This window comes from Xyrauchen texanus, chromosome 43 (assembly GCF_025860055.1).
Source record: "Xyrauchen texanus isolate HMW12.3.18 chromosome 43, RBS_HiC_50CHRs, whole genome shotgun sequence".
NCBI classification, from domain to species: Eukaryota; Metazoa; Chordata; class Actinopteri; order Cypriniformes; family Catostomidae; genus Xyrauchen; species Xyrauchen texanus.
The window spans coordinates 23034877-23054973 of record NC_068318.1 but is presented as its reverse complement, the minus strand read 5'-3'; the positions used below and the strand labels follow the sequence as shown (position 1 = coordinate 23054973).

The window sequence follows — 20097 nt, the reverse complement described above, 5'->3', positions numbered from 1 at the left end:
GTTCATAAAAACTTCACGTTGTGGATAGTGGGATCTTTCGTACCTTTTCACTTTTTATATTTGAAATTAAGTCAAATCCAAACACGCTGCATAAATGCAGTACATAACATACCACTTTTCTGCTGAGATGTCAGGTGAATAGTAGTGTGCCCTCTAGCAGCGGATTACTGTATAGATAGTCTTATCACTGAATGCATTTGTGCTGAAATTGATTAACTGAACAAATTATTAACAAAAATTAAGTATAATTTAAAATAATTAACATCCCTAAGATGTATAGAATGTAAATGTGCTTTTTCTTTCATTTTACATACTTGGATTTACTTACCACTTTCCATTCTCAGGTGATTGGCTCTTGCTTTTACCTATATATATATAAAAATAAAATGGAAATTAAAACAGAACTGGGCACTTTTTTGGAACACTTACTTGTTCTTGGTTTATTAGGGGTATTAATATTAATGTTGAGGAATGTTCGCAACATGTACATTGCATCCGGAAAGTATTCACAGCACTTCACTTTTTCCACATTTTACTGTGTTACAGCCTTATTCCAAAATGTATTAAATTCAATATTTTCCTCATAATTCTACAAACAATACCCTATAATGACAATGTGAAAGAAGTTTATTTGAAATCTTTGCAAATGTATTAAAAATAAATAAATAAAATGTACATACATATTTCACAGCCTTTGCTCAATACTTTTTTGAAGCAACTTTGGCACCAATTACAGCCTCAAGTATTTTTGTGTATGATGCTACAAGCTTGGCACACCTATTTTGGGGATTTTTGCTTCTCATGGTCTGAGAGTCCTTCAGGTGCCTTTTGGCAAACTCCAGGCGGGTGGTCATGTGCATTTTACTGAGGAGTGGCTTCCGTCTGGCCACTCTACCATACAGGCCTTCTTGGTGGAGTGCTGCAGAGATGGATGTTCTTCTGGAAGGTTCTCCTCTCTCCACAGGGAAATGCTGGAGCTCTGTCAGTGACCATCGGGTTCTTGGTCACCTCCCTGACTAAGACCCTTCTCCCACGATCGCTCAGTTTGGCCGGGCGGCCAGCTCTAGGAAGAGTCCTGGTGGTTCCAAACTTCTTCCATTTACGGATGATGGTTGCCACTAGGGCTGGGACAACGCGTCGACGTCATAATATGCGAGTCGATTCGTCAGACCCAAAACAAAGATGGCAGCGCCGGAGAGAAGTAGCAACACCAGTGGCTCCTCAGACTATCAGAAGTGCAAGGCACTCGTTCCTCTAAAGTATGGGAATTCTTTTAAATTAAAGGAAACAATTCCGTGATATGTCGTCTTTGCAAAATGGAGATGGCCTTCCATTCTAGCACCACGGCAATTCACCAGCACCTGAAAAGTGCTGGTGCACACACACACACAGTATTCTTAAGGTAAAAGGAAAGTGTCAGAGTGTAAGTTGTTATTTGCATGTGAATGAAGATACTTTTTTCAGTACGTTCAACATAAATGTTGAATTCTGAATGTTTATTTTCATTATTTATTTTTTGTTGGAAAAGCACGTTCTGTATTAGCTTAAAGCCCCCAAGTTTACAACAGTTACTGTATTCTTTCAATAGCTCTAAGAAAGGGTGGCTGGGTGACCTTTTAATTTTTTTATTGAATGCTAGACATCAGAATGCATTATTTTGCTCTTGTACACTTTTACTTGAATTTTTAGTTTAAGAAAAAGGTGAGTGGCAGAGTGTATTACTATATGTTGTTGTTATTTTTATGTGAATGAAGAATTAAAAGATGCACTTTTTTCAGTAAGCTAGGACTATGTGTTTTCAAGGCTTCAAGGTTTTATTGAATGCTACCTCTGACTAAGAATGCATTACTTTGCACTTGTATAGTCTTTTATTTTGGAATTTAAAGAGCAATAAACATATATTGCAATGTTAAGGAATTCATTTATTTTTTTCATTCAGATATGTACATCAACATGTATAAATTGCTATTAGTCAATTAATGGGGAGATAATCGAAATCAAACTGGAAAAAATGAATCGTTAGATTAATCGATGCATCCAAAAAATAATCGCTAGATTAATCGTTTAAAAAATAATCATTTATCCCAGCCCTAGTTGCCACTGTGCTCATTTGGGACCTTCAATGCTGCAGACATTTTTTTTGTACACTTCCCCATATCTGTGCCTCGATACAATCCTGTCTCGGAGGTCTACAGACAATTCCTTGGACTTCATGGCCTGGTTTGTGTATGATTTTTAATACATTTGCAAAGATTTCAAACAAACTTCTTTCACGTTGTATTATGGGGTATTGTTTGTAGAATTTTGAGGAAAATAATGAATTTAATCAATTTTGGAACAAGGCTGTAACATAACAAAATGTGGAAATAGTGATGCGCTGTGAATACTTTCCAGATGCACTGTATGACTTGTGACATTTTCTTTTACATTTAAATTTTTTGCAAGAGATGTACTGAAAATGGTCAACTGGAAATAATTTTACCATACCTGAGCAAGAAATTGATGACTCTTTGTATCACTCTCCATGCATTTCTCAATCACCTCGTCCAGGCTCTGGAGTGCCTGGCGATGCATAAGAAGCATAACAGCGTCGCTCTTACTACCCCTACTGAAGAAACCATCTTTGAGTAAAGTCCTCAAGGAGTTCAGAGTGGTCTTCATAAGATCACACTCCATGCTAATGCTAGGTAACACAGCCACTAGCTTAAGAAGTGTTGCAACATTTGGAAGATTTTTGGCTTCATTGTGGAGCAATGTCTCAGAGATGGAGGTGGGAGGAGAAACATCTTGATACTTTTCCCTCCATAATGTGGCCCAGGTGTTAATGTCTTCCTCAGCTGTTTCTGGTTCAGGGAGATCACTCATGTAGATGGTGTGCAATTTATCAGTGGACTCTGGGAGAATGGGTAGAGGGTTACAGGTCGGCAGCAGGGACAACACCTTTAGAGCTTTCAGGTGATTCTCTGAGAAATTGAACTTCATTTCTTCAATCAAACTATTAAGAACTGGTATGCTCACTGTTTCCTTGTAGAACACTTCTGGTGACTTGTAGCCACTGACAGATTCTGGATATGATAGCAATCCTGTGACCTTAGTAGCCAGATCCACTGCCTCCTCAAACCAGGTAGAATGCACTGCACTGACATTTTCCAACATCTTGCTAAGAGTATCTATTATTGGCACAATCTTCTCAAGCTCGCAGATAATGTCAGCAGGGTTTCCACAGCGAAACACAGTGCTGCAGTTCCTCAAGGGAGCACAGGCATTCTTCAAAATCACTAAGCGAATTACAAAATCAGCCTGCCTGATAGTTGTGGACAGGGTCAGAGCATGCAGCGACATGCTGCTACTCCACGATCCACTGGGATTGGTGGTCACTAAATCCAAGCAGTTCAAGGCTCCCTCTAGCATGTCCACCAAAATATCAAAGAAGTCTTCTCTCTTCTTCCATCTGGACAAGCAGGTCTCTGGGATCTCTGCAAGCGCTTCACGTGGGGTATTTAGAAGCCCATCCATTGTTTTGGCAAGCTCACTCTCTAGTCTAGGTGACTGGTCAAAAAACTGTAACAGATCCTCAGCTATGTCTAGAACCTTTGTGATGGAGGCATTCTGTAGGCTTAAAGAAAGCCAGTAGGCAAGTCCACAAGACTCACTTGGTGTGTTCACAGCTAACGGATAGCACTCTAGAAAGTCTAAGGCCATCTTCCTAAGACTTTGGCTCCCTGTACCCATGCACATGATGGACTGGCCACGACAGCAGCCCATCTGAAGTCCCCATTCATCCTCAAGAGTGGCTGACAGGGCCTTTGCTTGCAAATTTACATCAGAACTTTCATCAAAGGGCAGAAAACCTATGAGCTCCACTTTGGGAATGCAGTCATTCACATATCTAACAAAGACTGGTAGGAACTTGGCCTCACCCACTGAGATAGCTCTATCAATGATGATGGAAAAGAAAGGTGAGTCCTGAACTTCAGTGAGGATTGTTTCTCTTATGGCTTTCACAATGTTTTGTAGCATTTCCCCCTCTGAAAACAACTTCCCATCTTCCTGAACCCAATGACATGATGAAAGCTTCTGAACAACATCATCTTGCTCCTGTTTACTGAGGTCGATCAATGAGCAGTTTCTCCTTGCAACCATAGCTGCCTGTTTGAAGACTTTTACAATGTTCTGAATGTTGTTTGCTGGCTCTTCAGAATGACAAATCTCATCCACAGTCTGCTTCTCTACATTAAGTTTTATGTTTTGCTCCTCAGTCACCACTTCAACTGTGTTTTCAGACTGTTGCTGTGCCTCTATGCACTCTGCTGCCTCTTGGATGATTCCTTCAAGAAGCAAGAGTAAACATTATTTCTGACAATGGATATGGCACTTAAAATGAAATACAAATATTTCTAACATTTAAGATTGAAATACAGATGGTTAAATAAAACCTGGACTCCAGTGCAAGATCAGTTCAAAACAATGACATACCTTTGACTGCCATCTGGGAATTCATCACTTGTATTCTGGAGTCTTTGCCCTGCAAAAAGAAATACTGCGTAAGAACAATAATGAAAAATACATAAAACTAACAATTGATGTGAAGCAAATTTATATCTAAAATAATAAAAAGATCAATCTGCAGTGTTCTCCCTGTTGAAACATTTGCCAAGATATACAACTTGATAGTGGTAGAACTGTTAAAGGAATATTCCGGGTTCAAAACAAGTTAAGCTCAATCGATAGCATTTGTGGCATATAATTTATTACCACAAATAAAATAACTTTAATTCATTAACCCTTTCTTTAATTTTTTTTTTTTTTAAATAATTGGGTTACAGTGAGACACTTACAACGGAAGTGAATGCTTGCAAATTTGTAAAAATACTCACTTTTTCAAATGTATAGCCACAAGACAGGATTTGCGTGTAATATGATTTTAGAGTGATAAAAATCGCTTACTAACCTTTTCTGTGTAAAGTTAAAGCCAATTTTACAACTTTGCTGCCATGACGAGGCAATGTCAACAAACCCTAAAAATTACTAAAAATCACAATTTAAACAACTTTACAGCTCAAATAATGAGATTTAAGAATTTTGTAAAATTATAAATATCACATTTCTGCCTTCAAACCCTCCAAAAACTGGCTCCATTCACTTCCATTATAGGTGCCTCACTGTAACCTCAGTTTTTTCTTTTTTTTTTTTTAGCTTAACTTGTATTGAACCTGGAACATTCCTTTAATAACACATCCCAATCTAACACAATTATAAAATTTGGTAACACTTTATTTTGATTTTTGACTTTTATTTCCCAAGTAGATATTTAACTGACAATAAGTGACTTATCAACTGTCTTGCTATAGCTAGTAAACAGTGTTTCAACAAACATTCAGTAGACTATCAATAGCCTGTATAATATCAGCAAAATAACAGCTTATCGACAGAGTTGCTATAACTATTAAACAGTATTTCAACAAACATTCAGTAGACTTTCAGTAGCCTGTATATAGATCCCTATTAATGACCTACTTATTGTTGAGAACATCAGTTCATTAAAAGGTTATTAATAAAGATCTATTTACAGGCTACTGAAAGCCTACTGAATGTTTGTTGAAATACTGTTTACTAGCTATAGCAATTCAGTCGATAAGCTGTTATTTTGCAACTGTTATACAGACTATTGATAGTCTACTGAATGTTTGTTGAAACACGGTTTACTAGCTATAGCAAGCCAGTTGATAAGTCACTTATAGTCAGTTAAATATCTACTTTGGACCATCAAAATAAAGTGTTACCTTTTTACAAACCTGTAGAGTTTCCCTGTCCTCTGCTCCATCTTCTTGATTGTCATCTAGAATGGTGGCAAAGAGAGCATTAATGACATCATATCTTGTCAGCTTAGGATAATATTAACATTAATGTTAAGCATATTACTGCAAATTCCACTGATAAATTCCATTAATATTGCAATATACCATGAAACATTTTCTTTAAACTTTGACATTTTTTTCCCCAAGAGATGAACATTAAATTTCAGCTACATTAAAATGACAGAATAATTCAGATGTTAGTTATTACAATTAAAGAATACACACAAAAAATTGGATGACATACCCTCTATTTTTATTTCGGCAGTCCTCACTAAAGTTTTGGATTCTTTGTCCTGTGTGAGTAAAAAGAACATTAGAAACACATCTGGAAAGCAAATGAAACATTTCAAAACTGATTTAAATATGGATCCTTACCAGGCATATGCCCTCCAGAGTCTTTGGGGTGACCCTTAAGCATTGAGCAACCATCCTGTCTAAGTCTCTGTTGAAGTCTGTGCCCACCTGAAGCATGGCCAAACAAGGTGATCTGTCCTTACGCGAGGTGTTTCTCAAGTAGTCTTGATACATCGTATGCCGCTTCACTTCGCCGCAGTATTCCAGAGCAGTGCTCGGCAACACGCACATAATCTTCAGCAACGTATTGATGTTTACAAAATACTGCATGAGTGGTAGGCGCAAAGTCTGGAAAATGGTCTCTGGTATGGTTAAACTAACCACTTTTGTTTTCCACTTAACTTTCCAGCAGCTGAGCTCAGTGAAAAAGTTGTCAGGATCCGGAAGGTCACCAACGTACAATGGAGGTTTTGACTTGAGGGTTTCAAAAACATAGCTCATAGTAACAGAGCTCGGTACCAGGGACAAAAGGTTTAGTGCCTCCTTGTGGTCATCAGAGAAATAGTCCTTTACCATGTTTATGAGGTGGTCAACTAAAGGGACACTAGTTGTGTCTTTGTAGTACGTACCTGGCTTCAAGATGCTGTCCCTTGGAACTGTCACACTATCAGGCAATTTAACCTGCACACCCATATTCTGAGCAAAAGCACAAGCTTCATCAAACCAGTTTTGATGAAAAACCTTGATGTTGGTCTTCACCCGGTTGAGTGTGGCCACAATGCCACTGATCTGGCAAAGCTGTGAGGCAGCACTAAAATGGTCTTTCTGCAGTGCTGCACTAAGTTCTCTAGTGAAGGACGAGGCATTTTTCAGTGTAACCATTGCCACAATGAATTCAAAGTCCCGAATGAACTGAAGCAGTCTCTTGGCTCGGTTGGATACTGCCAAACTCCATTTTTGTGGCGTGCCATTACTAATATTTTCGAGACACACTGCCAACGGCTCTAGAATCTGAGAAAAGACTTCGTAAGAGTCATGCTTCTCCAGCCAAGAGGAGCAGAATTTTCCTTGAAGCTCATGGATTTTCTCATAGCTCTCTCTCAGGCCAATGGTTAAGACTTCATCTAATTGTTTCTCAAGAGTAGGAGTGCTGCGGAAAAACGACACTATCTCCTCTAAAGTATCTATTGCTCTGACGATTGTGGCGACAGGAACTGACCTTGACCACCAAGTATTGAAAGAGTAACATGAGCAGTGTGTGCATATAGCAAGTGGATACTTCTCCTGTATTTTGCATGCAAAGGCTTTGAGCTTGTAGGACACTTCACCAGAGCCAAGGTAAGCTTGACCCCTACAGTAGCTTAAATCCAGATGCCACTCTTTAGTTATGACATCAAAAAGTCGTTCACACATGGCCTCTGTGTCCAGAGTCACCTCAACAAATCCCATAAGCTCAAGGCGCATGACATCAAAACTATCAACAAATCTGAGGAACATGGGTAAGTAGTCAGTTTCTCCAAGCTTGACAACACGGTCAATAAAAATGGAGAAGAATGCATTGCCAACCTCTGAAAGAATTCTTTCCCTGACAACATCCTCACACACTTTAAGGACTTCATTAATCTCAGATTTGGTCACGTATTCCACTTCTTGATCTTGATCACCATGGGATTGTCTGCTTTGCCTGCAATAGGCTGCAGTGACAGCAGCCTGTAATGCAGATTTCAAAGCTTCTTTATCAGTTTCTGCGCATTCGGGCAGTTTCTGTATCTCAGTTTCCATATTTAAAGTCATCTCTCTTGGTTCTTCCATATCTTCTTTAGTAGTGTCATTTGCACTGGTTTCTGGAACTATATGGGTTTTGGAGTAAAACAAAATAAAACACAAAAAGTCATCAACACACCTGCTTATAATTAAATATTTATTTCAATTCAAGTTAAAGTGATTGTTTATCCAAAAATTTACATTTTGTCATCATTTACTTACAAAACCCAAATGACTTCGTGGATCACAAAAGGATGTCGGGCAGAATGACAGCCTCCGTCACCAATCACTTCCATTGTATGGAAGAAAAATAAAAAAAGATGCAATGAAAGTCAATGGTGACTGACCCTAAAAGTCTGCCAAACGTCTCTTTTTGTGTTCCACGGTACAAAGTCATAAATGTTTAGAACAATATCAGAGTAAATGACCAAATTGTTATTTTTGGCTAAACTATCCCTTTTATTATGTTGTAGTTTTGAAAATCAGATGACTTTTAAAAGAGAATAGGTCACAGGTAAAGGAAGTTTTACCTGATGGCTGCACTTCCATCACTTCATCCTAATGACAAACGAGACCGTAAGAAAGGTCAGAAGACAGCTTGAGTTTGCCATTGCTTATCTCCAGAAATTCAAATACACAAAGATTATAAAAATACATTTACCTCATGCAACTGCTCAAGGATTTCTGGATATTTCTTAACATATGCCTCCACCATTTCCTCAATGCTGAAGTGAACATCTTGATTCACATAAACAAAGGCCATATTGCACAGTCTCTTTTCTGCTGGAACCTCCTTCATATAAGAGCGATACCGGTCAAGCACCATCTCATACTGCCCATACACATCTGCTTCAGCTCGGATACATGGAATGGTACCCAGCACCCTCAACAGGCTCTGTATATTTGGGTAAAAGCCAATATCTGGGATCTTAAGCGTAGCATATACATTGGTGGGAAGAATCCGTCGCTTGCTAGCATGCCTCCATTTCACTTCCCAACAGCCCAGCTCATCATAAAAGGAGTCAGGTCGAGCCAAGTTGTTCAGGTTAGCATCAGCAACTTTGTCTTTACGGATGCTAAAATTGTGGTCAGCCATGTACGATGGCACCAATGACAACCATCTGAGGATTCTTATCATTTCAGGACCTAGGACTCTTTTGACTTCATCAACAAGGTATTGCAAGACCAACTTGCTCAGTGCTTCCCTGTAGTAATCCTCCAAGGAGGACTGGGCTTTCTCTGTATCTTCACCATTTGTCACCAAATCTTCTGGCAGACTGACCGACACGCCCAACTTTTTAGCCCTGCACACTGCATCAGAGAACCACTTCCTATGAAAAATGGCGATCTCCTGCATATGTTTGTTGAGAAGCTTTAAGGCGTTGGAGATTGTGTATTGTAAAGTGCTGCTGACACTGATTATTCCCCTGAGACTGGGGTTCAGGATGCTTACACAGCACAATGTGCTCTTCAAGACCACAAGAGTAATAATGAAGTTAAAATTCTTTAGCTTCTCTTTAAGCTTTAGAAGTGCTTCAACAGTTTCTGCATCTACATCTGAAAGGGCACTGGTGCACATCTCTCCAATGCTGTTCAAAACGGGCTCCAAGATTTCAAGCATTGTCTGGAAAGCATCGGTGCCATATTCCCAATGGTTATGGCAAGCATCCTTGACTCTGTCCACCTCACCTTTGATGTGGCCATATGAAGCAGTGATCTTGGCCTCAAGCTTCTTCGCTAGAGTTTCAGACTGCCTAATAACGGCGGCGACCTCCTCAACAGTACCAACAACCTCTTGAATTGAAAGAATAGGTATGGAGCGAATCAACCACACATTGAAGGCGTAAGGGTCAGAGGGGGCCAACACCACCTGTGGAAAATCCCGCAGCATCCTGCAGGCGAGTTCCTTCAATTTAAGACTCATGCTACCGGTTGACAGGTATGTGAACCCGCGGCAGTGCTCCATTCGCAGGCCCCACTTATTGCGGATCTCAGATATAAGCATGAGAAAAAGATTGTCAGAGTCAATGTCACAGGGAAGGAATCCCATAAGGTGCTTTTGTGGGAAGCCTACACCTGTCATGGAGCGGACAAACACAGGGATCTGGTCCTTGCCCTCAGTGTTTATCTTGTCTTCGAGAAGTATGGAGAAAAAGCGAGCAAGGCGCAATCCATTGCGAATCTCTTCACGCATAACATCCTCTCCTAAGGTGAGCACTTCTCTCCGGTCAATCTTCTCTGCACATATGGCATTGACAGAGAGTGGCCCAGCTGGGTCTTTTCCCAGTGTTTTGGTAGTGTTGAGGGTTGGATTGTTGCAGATGCTGAAACCAGTTAAAGCTAAAGTCTCCTTGAAGTAGTCTTTCAAAGTTTCCTTAGCTTTGGAAATAGCAGGATCCTCCTTCTCTGATTCATCATGTACAGGATGATTCTGCGTTTCGATGTTCTCAACAGGGTCACTCTCAACATTAACTTCAGCTGTTATTTCAGAGAGCTTTGAGTTATCTGTGGTACCTTCATTAGTAGAACACACACACACACACACACACACACACACACACACACACATATACGTATAAATTAAAAACAGGAGATTCTTCTTATTTTTTGAGCTTGTGCATTTACAAAAGAAGAGAAAATAAAAAATGCTGACATGACAATGCATTATTACCTTTAGTTTTCTTTGTGACAACTGTCTCCTCTTCGGTCTGAAAATTAAAACACAATTTCTTACATTTATGATCATGTGTGTTTGTAATACACACTCAAGCCTGTTTCACTCAAGTGTCGCTGCAGCTTAACTACAGTCAGAACATTTACATAACTAGTTATAAATGAGATACAAAAGGGTTTTTTTTTTTTTTTTACAGTCCAAATTCGACTACAGTCTTTTTCTGTGTCTCCAAATATGCATGACAAAATGCACAACGTACTACTTGAAGGAAAGATGTCAGCTGAGAACATTTTAAATACCAAGGCATATTGTGATCTGACTAACATGTTTTATATGCCGGAAGAAGCCTAGCTACAATCACTGATGACATTATCGGAGTCTGTTTTAACAGTCAAACTAAACTTTAGCATAATTTAAAAAGATTAATTATTGTTTTAATCTGAAATCGAACTTTTAGGGTGTTCAGACCTGTACCTTGCTTGATCTGATCTAAAACAGGAGCGAAATTTGTTACAAAGTTACATTTTCTTCATGGTTTGGTACGTTTCCACAAGGGAATATTTCTAAACGGACCAAAACCATGTCAATAAATATCACATGTGTGCATACTGTCTGCTCATTGGTCAGAATGTTTGTGTAATGTTCCAGGATTTAATATATTGACACATCAATTTACTGGTTAAAATGTTATACCTGTAAAATGTGTCAACAGGTACAAATATTTGAGTATCGTTTATGTGATGGTTATGCAAAATGTTTCAGCATGGTACAAAACATGCATTCCAGTCAGAAGTTGCGCTGCAAATAAACATAATCCGACACAGTATGAGATGTAAAATTTCTGTTATGATTTTTTTCTGTTTTTATCTGTCATTAGTTGCTGTAGGTTTATTTCTGCATTAAAGAGGTCATGGAGCTCTCTCTCCCTCTCGTGCCCCCAAACAAACACATACACACAGAAAGAGTGAACCCACGTTTTTAAATCAGTCAAAATGTTGCTGATGCCATCCTACCTGTGTCTGTTCTGTCGCTACCCAAAAGAGAGAAGCGATCATAATAAAATGAACTCAGGAATTATTAAACAACTCCCATTTTAAACGAACAACTATATCTAATATAGTCACCAAAAGGCTACATCCTCACTTTGATGATAAATTACAGTGACCAGCTGACCTATAGATTCTTCTTCGCAGGTATGTTTATGGTTTTATAGGGATATTGTTTGATTCGTTGGATCGGATCGCATTCTCACAAGCGAACCACTCCTGACATCATTTGCAATCAGAGGTGGTCCCAAACCGATTGTTTTGGAACAGATCAGTGTGCAATTGCAATGTTCATATATGCCTAAATGAACCAAACACCCTTAATGTGCATGTAAATGTACTAAAAAACAGATGCATATAGTTCTTTCACACTAACAGCATTTCTGATGCATACACAAACATTCTGAGTTACCAAATTGAGTCAATGCCATTATAAAATGGTTCTGTTTTGTTGCTTCATAAAAGCTAATTTTGCAAAAGATTGCATTGATAAATGGGTGTATAGTCCATTGCTGAATTAGGTGCGCTATGCATACAGCTAAAACCATCTCAGCACCAAAACACTACTTGCAGCTATGCACCAACACACTGCAACCTATTAATATGGTTAATATGGTACATTTATAGCCCATGCATTACGTTTATTATTATCTTGTAGTTAAAAAAAAAAAAAAAACATTTCCAAGACCTAGTTCTCAAGACCTAAACATTCTGAAAGACAGAAATAAACTTGAATAAACTTCAAATCTCTGTACTGGAATGCAGTCCATATGATTATGCGCTGCATATTTCAGCATGAGTTCCCAATTGGAAATCAATGAATATGTGGATGGACTCCAGATGTTACCAATACATTTAGTTGTGATTCAAGAAATCTCTATTTTTCCTGCATATTTTGTATTAATTTTTTGCATAGGAGTAACATAAGGAGCACACAAAAAGCTGAGAGCATTGGCAAACACCATATTGATGACTACAATTAAAAAAAAGAAACAATTAATGATTAAATTACAAAAACATTATATAATAAAATAAGTTATTTTGCATCTAAACATGTGGTTTAATCAAATACTCACTTTCTCTCTTGTTCTTTTTCTGCTGCTGTTTTGTGCCATCTCCTCATTGGTTGTAAAGTCAAATAAAGTAGGAACTGCATCCTCCTTCAAAACGGACTTAAGAGCGCTCTTGAATCAAACAAAAAGAGGTTTTACACATTCCTAATTAACAGTAATCACTTAACCTGGTTCCTATACACAACTCTGTATCGTTGGTAATAATACTACCCACTATTATTATTAGCAACAATGTACAACATGTGTTTATGCATCTTTAGGAGTGGGGTAAACTGTGCCACTTTTTGTTGTCCTCTAGACAGAGGTAAAACTTATATACCAATTGTATGTGTCTGCTATAAAACAAAGTGTCTCTAACATTGAATCATTTAAATATTACAATATTACCAGTATAAAAAGGTTTGCACCATATTAGCATGGTAAGTTGTGTTTTGTCAAAGGGCAAGTTGAATAAATGGAAAATACATAAACCAATACAAATATTAGTGTATTATTTTACAAAACTAAACCATTAAGGTTGCATGCAGGAAAATTATTGAAATATGAAACACTGCTCTCTCCATGCAGTTACTCAGACTTTGTGAAGGTTAGGTAGCTTCTTCAATACATAACTTCATGGGGGATTCACCTTAATCATTTACTTAGAAAAGAAGGTTTGTTATTGCAGCACTCCCTCCAAATCGTGTTAGAAAAATTTCAGAAATCATTTTAGGAAAATGCACCAATAAATTCTTCAAGGATAAACTTTAGCCAAATTTTTTTTATTTATTTTTTTATCATCTATTATATAAATCTGGACCTGGATAAATTCGCTTTGACAACTAGATTTGCTTTGAACGTATTTTACGTTCATGTAGAAAATTAACTTAAACTAAATAAATGAATGTCCATCTTTCTATCACAGACAGCTGGATTTAATGGGCTCTTGCTAAATATATGGTGGCATGACACAATCTGTGCCATTTCCTATGTTAAAGGAATAGCTCACCAAAATATCAATTTTCTCACCCTCATGCCATCCTAGATGTGTATGATTTTCTCTCTTCTGCAGAACACAAATTAAGATTTTTAGAAGAATATTTCAGCTCTGTAGGCCCATAGGCAAGTGAAAGGTGATAAAAAAAGAAATTAAGCTCCAAAAAGCACAAAGGCAGCATAAAAGTAATCCATACGATTCCAGTGGTTAAATAAATTTTTTCTAAAGTGATCTAATCCAAATCTTTTTCACTATAAACCTTGACATCAGCAGTCTCCTTGGCAATCATGATTTCATGCTTGATTACGGTTCACTATGCGCATGTGTCAACAAATAGGAAGTGTAACCGAGTTACATTTTGGTCTGTTCTCACCCAAAACAGATTAGATCACTTCAGAAGATATGTATTAAACCACTGGAGTAATATTGATAAATTTTATGCTGCCTTTTTGTGCTTCAACAAAAAAAAAATAAAAAAAAAAAATCACTTGCATTCCAGAGGTGCCTTAAGTTTTTCCTATGAAGGGCCAAAAATCAAACTTGATTGAGGGCAGTGGGCCAAAAGTAAACATTGCATATATCAAACTGTATTACTCTAAAATTAAAATCATCAAGTGTCCTATACTTGCACAATGCACAATTCATTTCAATATAAACTTTAATGGATGTTGGGTCACTTTGGATAAAATGTCTGCTCAACAACTAAATGTAAGCGTATCTTAAAACATGGTTATGGTCTCTTTAAGAACAGTGCATCTCCTCACATTGAACACACTGTGCCATGACATTATACTATCAAGTAGGATATTGTTTTGTGACAAAGATGATATTCAAGATATTTCTTATCATAGATCTAGGCTACATATTGTCCTGGATTTCATTCAGTATTACCATTTATTGGGACTGCCAAATTGAATAGGATTATTTAATTAAACAATGCTGTATAATGTTTTTGTGTTGTTAATGCATTTAGCCTGCTTACCATTATATGACATTAAAACTGAATTTCCTGTTGTGATATCAAAAACTAGAATTGTACTTTTGCTTCTTTTCTTAAAGACGTATGCACACTGTATGAGTTATAATAGTCCTTTACGATTGTTAATTGTCAGACTGTACAATATGAACGCATTGATATCGCCATGGCACACTGTGTGACATTATGTCAGGCTGCACAAAACACATTGTAGCCGACTGTGGTCCTAATCGTAAGCGGAATAGAAGCGAAACGACGAAATTTGCCCACCATGGAGGGGCATTTTTTTTTTCTCTCAGAAAGTCTCTAATACCTCTCCATCACGAGCATAGGCTAATATTTACAAGAAAGATGAATTTTGTCAAATAGGCCCATAATATAAATGCCTGATCACAAATACAAAAAAGTACAGATGTTGAGAATGAACGAGTGTGGGAGGTAGACTACGGTAATAATGAGCAACCAAATCGCTACCACAAGCAAATATTCATTGTGTAAATAAAAGACTTGTGGCTCGAAAAATGACAAACTTCACATTGGAGAAAACAAAAAAGGTGGGTTATATGCATGATAAAATGTAAAGAAAATTAAAACGAGAAAATGCAATCATTTATTTATTTTCATTTTGTAGCCCAAGCTCTGTATTTCATTAAGAGAATATTGCTCACGTGTTACACTTTTCTCAAAGTATTTTTAAATGAAAAGAAAAACTTTGAATGCGCTTGAGACTAAGTGATAACTAAGCACAAATTTTGCAGAGCAAGTTTCTTTCAGGTGCGAGAGGGGAGCGGAATATCTCATCTGGCCATCATAATAGCAGTCACACTACACGGATGCAATGCTAAATTTCAGACACTGCCAAGAGGCTGAAGATCATCGCAAAGGCTATTAATCGGCCGTCTGTGAACATGTCACACTGAACGTAGTAAGATTGCCGATTTTGCCCTGCGACGACAGAAATCCTTTAGGGTTCCTGAAATTAGTTTCAGACGGCAGAATCGTGGCCAAAATCGTACAGTGTGCAGCCTCCTGAAGAGGCCATGGATTAAGGCTGAATGCATTACATTATGAAAGGAAATAAAAGCTACAAAGCACATTTCTGCAAATTAAATTGAGAGGCCTATTAATTGAGTTGACTCCAAAATATGATTATGATTAAGAACCTGCCAAAATATGGCATTGTATCATACTGTTATTAAAAACTTAAAGTAAAGGAGATATCCTCACGTTCGACAAACTAATTACAGTATGATGCACACAGATGTTATATACACCCCAAAACGGGTTTTAGTCAGAATAAGAAAATGATTTATGAAGAATTCGTTTACTGCTGGCAGGGCAGAAAAGGGATTTTTGAGAGCACTGTTCTGTTCACTTATAATGCTTGTGTTGTGGTGTTTGGAGTGAATGGAACTGTTGTTTGTATTTAAATTTTCCACTCACCTGACTTTATATCAAGCTCGCTTCATGGGTGCACTTTAGTGGTCGCATTCACGCAAATGCTGCACAACGTATAGTGCGCGTTCAAGCCATATTTCATTTCGGATGACTGTACGCACTGTTCCGAGAGTCCACCTAATTACCTGTAATTTCTTAACACTGCTTCAGTTCCCAGCTCTCTGTTTTAAACCAACTATGTTCTGTCTGGCGGTATTGAATGCCCACCTCCGAATTTGGAGCTGGCCAATCATAGTTAAGATATTGGGGTGGCACCTGTGATGGCCAATGGAGCGAACTTTCCAACAGCACTTATTTAAAAGGTCACTGAATTACGCATACACATTTAAAAAATGTAATCACTTATAAGTGAAGAGCACTTTTTGCCAGTCCCTTCTGGTCAAGCGAAGGTGGGTTTGTGCCCATAGTCGACATTTTTGCTGGTGATGTCTGGTAAGGGTCTGCCTTACAACAGGCCTACAAGCCCTCAGTCCAGCCTCTCTCAGCCTACTGCAGACAGTCTGAGCACTGATGGAGGGATTGTGCGTTCCTGGTGTAACTTGGGCAGTTGTTGTTGCCATCCTGTACCCGTCCAACAGCTGTGATATTCGGATGTACCGATCATTGTGCAGGTGTTGTTACACGTGGTCTGCCACTGCGAGGATGATCACCTGTCCTTCCTGTCTCACTGTAGCACTGTCTTAGGACATTGCAATTTATTGCCCTGGCCACATCTGCAGTCCTCATGCAGCATGCCTAAGGCACGTTCACGCAGATTAACAGGGACCCTGGGCATCTTTCTTTTGGTGTTTTTCAGAGTCAGTAGAAAGGTCTCTTTAGTGTTCTAAGTTTTTGTAACTGTGACCTTAATTGCCTACCGTCTGTAAGCTTTTAGTGTCTTAACGACCGTTCCAAACTGGTTGATTGAACAAGCACGGAAAACAATGTTTAAATCCTTCACAATAAAGATCTGTAGATATGAAAGTTATTTGGATTTTTACAAAATTGTCTTTAAAATACAGTGTCGTGAAAAATAGATGTTTCTTTTTTCCTGAGTTTATACACACACACACTAGAGACCAAAAATATTAGCAAAGGCGGCTGTGAAGAAGAAAAAAAAAAAAAAAAATCTGCATTGTCCTTTTGATCTTTCATTCAAAAAATTCACAAATATCTAACCTTTAATTGAAGTAAAACAATTGAAAGAGGAGAAATATCTAATTATTAAATATATATTTTTCTCCAAAACACATTGGCCACAATTATTGGCACCCCTAGAAATGTATCTTAAGTATATTCCCATTCATATTTAAAAAAATGTTAGTGCATTTGGGTGACTAGGAACATTAAATTGTTCAGCCATGACTTCATGTTTCACAGGGGTATAAATATGAAGTAACACACAGGCCAAATTCCCTTAATAATCAATCACAGTAGGTTAGAAAAGAATATAGTTCTGATGTGCAGCAAAAGGAAGTTGAGCTCCACAAAATGGGAAGTGGCTATAAGAAAATAGGCAAAGCATTGAAAATACCAATTTCCACCATTAGTGCAATAATTAAGAAGTTCCAATCAACTGGAGATCTAAAGAATCAGCCTGGAACGAATTAATCGACGCGTTTCTATATTGTCTCCACGCACAGTGAGGAGGATGGTTCAAGTGGCCAGAGAATCTCCAAGGATCACAGCTGGAGAATTGCAGAAATTAGTTGGGTCTTAATAAATAAAAAAAATTAGATATCACAAGTTGTTTGGGAGGGTTTCAAGAAAAGAAAGCCTCTGCTCTCATCCAACAACAAACTCAAGCGTTTTCAGTTTGCCAGACACTACTGGAACTTCAAATGTATTCAAACAGGTTATATGGTCAGATGAAACAACAAAAAAAAGAAGAGGTTTTTGGCAGCAAACACCAGAGATATGTTTGGCGTACAAATCCCTATGGTTTAATGGAGTGGTGGTGGTGGTGTAGTGGAGTGGTTTAAGCACATAACTGGTAATCAGAAGGATGCTGGTTTGAGCCCCACAGCCACCACCATTGTGTCCTTGAGCAAGGCACTTAATTCCAGGTTGCTCCAGGGGGATTGTCCCTGTAAGTCGCTTTGGATAAAAGCATCTGCCAAATGCATAAATGTAAATTTGGTGCTGCATCTTGAAAGTTGTGTGGCTGTTTTTATGACATATGTCCTGGACATCATGTTCAGATACATGATATCAAAGACTCGATCAAATACCAACAGATAAAACATCAAAACCTGGCTGCCTCTGCCAGAAAGTTTACAATGGGCCCTGGTTGGATCTTCCAGCAGGACAATAATCCAAAACAAACATCACAAAATCAACACAAAAATGGTTCACGGACCACAAAATGAAGGTTCTGCCAATACCATCCCAGTCCCCTGACCACCCCATAAAACATATGTGGGGTGAACTGAAGAGGAGAGTCCACCAACATGGACCCCTGAATTTGAAGGAAGTGTGGAAATTATGTATGGACTAATGTTCTCAGATCCCTTGCCAGGTGTTCTCCAACCTCATTAGGCATTATTAGCGAAGACTCAGAATTGTTATCTTGGCAAAGGGAGGTTGCAAAAAGTATTGAATAAAAGTGTGCCAATAATTATAAACAAAAATATTTATTTAATGAGATATTTTCCATTTCAATTGTTTTCCTTTAATTAAATGTTAGATTTTTGTGAAATGTTTTAACAAAAGATCAAAAGCAGATTTTTTTTTTCACAGCCTTTGTGTATATTTACCAAGGGTGCCAATATTTTTGGCCACTACTGTGTGTATAAATATTTCTATTTTTTAGAAATATTTCTACATCTATGCCAAGGCGGACCAAATCAAAGGTCAACTACAGAGCGGAGATATTAGTCTAAAGATCTTTGTGTTCTGCAGAAGTCATTCAGTCAGACACATCTGGGATGGCATGAGGGGGAGTAAATGATGAGACCATTTTGATTTTTGGGTGAACTATTCCTTTAAGGCAACACAGCTTACCCACTGACAATGCCCTATTGAATAAATTATTTTAATTTGTTTTGTTCTAATATGAAGTCAGAACACACCAAATACCAAATAATATTACCAGGTAAAGCTTTTTAAATATACAAAATAATACAAATGTTAAACAGAAAATGCGCACCAAACCATTCACACTTACTTGTTGGCATATCATTGACGTCTCAAAATGTTTAGAGCACAATTTATAGTTCCTGTGTAAAAATGCAGGTGTTTTGCTTTCCAGATCTGGTCTGCGGCAGTTTCCTATCCATTGTTTACATCTAAAGATAAAAAAGTGGTTAATGCAGTAGTGCAAATCCAAAAGTGATGTTCTATCAGTAATAAACCTTAACTCATTTTTAATGAATCACGGGGAAAAATCATTCACGGACACTACATAAATAGCCCAATACGATTAAAGAAAAATCCAGCATAGCACGGACATCAATGTACGTAGTACAGAATGTATTCGGAGGGAATAAAATCCCTGCCATTTTGGGAAGGGTCTGATGATGGCGAACGTGTCTTGGAGTCATATGCTTACAGTAACAAATATAAAAGTTACACAAAAAAAATCACATTAAAGAAACGCTAAAGAGGATTTTAAACGGCCAAATAAAAAATAAAAGACTCCACAATGTTGCATACCCAGATTAATAAAATTTCACATTAAACGTAGGCTTGGAAAAGGGGTGCCATGCACCTAATGAATCGTTGCAAAAGGGGGGCAGAAGCTAACCAGCTAACAAATAATGCTAATTGGCTTTCCCTGGCCTTAAATAAAAATCTTATAAGGTTAGAAATAAAAACATTAAAATGGCATTTACTCCCAAAACAATCTGCACTCACCGGTCTGGATCCAGCGGGAACCTGAAGAAGGAAACGTTAGACTGGTCGGTACTCGGCTTGCAGTTTGCTGCAGCACAGCAGTCGGGCATTTTGGACTCAATCAAAATGAACACTGCATTGCACGAATCCTTCAGCGCACGGAAA

At 38.0% G+C, this 20097-nt stretch overlaps 2 protein-coding genes across 2 annotated transcripts in view; both read right to left on the bottom strand.

Annotated features, from left to right (window-relative positions):
• The window catches only part of LOC127635465 (uncharacterized), a 14613-nt gene extending 8261 nt beyond the window's left edge, over positions 1 to 6352 (bottom strand). Inside the window, exons 1-6 of the mRNA XM_052115541.1 lie at positions 6234 to 6352; positions 6103 to 6151; positions 5796 to 5839; positions 4477 to 4525; positions 2488 to 4328; positions 329 to 365 (exon numbers count right to left, since the gene is read on the bottom strand). Of these exons, the coding sequence (XP_051971501.1) occupies positions 329 to 365; positions 2488 to 4328; positions 4477 to 4525; positions 5796 to 5839; positions 6103 to 6151; positions 6234 to 6329 (2116 nt within the window). The 5' untranslated portion in view covers positions 6330 to 6352. The remainder of the gene's footprint in view (positions 1 to 328; positions 366 to 2487; positions 4329 to 4476; positions 4526 to 5795; positions 5840 to 6102; positions 6152 to 6233) is intronic.
• Positions 6352 to 20097, bottom strand: LOC127635737 (52 kDa repressor of the inhibitor of the protein kinase-like). The gene is made up of 8 exons (XM_052115970.1): positions 19954 to 20097; positions 19265 to 19385; positions 12713 to 12820; positions 10588 to 10624; positions 8578 to 10430; positions 8447 to 8474; positions 6605 to 8002; positions 6352 to 6446 (listed from the first exon to the last, which is right to left on the bottom strand). The coding sequence occupies exons 1-8, from the start codon at positions 20040 to 20042 to the stop codon at positions 6352 to 6354; spliced, it is 3729 nt and encodes a 1242-aa protein (XP_051971930.1). The 5' UTR covers positions 20043 to 20097.

Bases quoted from the DNA above. Each gene is read 5' to 3' on its own strand.
- LOC127635737 (XM_052115970.1), bottom strand. From the start codon at position 20,042: ATGCCCGACTGCTGTGCTGCAGCAAACTGCAAGCCGAGTACCGACCAG. The intron at 12,821-19,264 runs GTAAGTGTGAAT...GTTTGATTCAAG, and splicing joins CGTCAATGATATGCCAACAA to AGCGCTCTTAAGTCCGTTTT. The intron at 8,003-8,446 runs GTAAAACTTCCT...AAACCCATATAG, and splicing joins GATGGAAGTGCAGCCATCAG to TTCCAGAAACCAGTGCAAAT.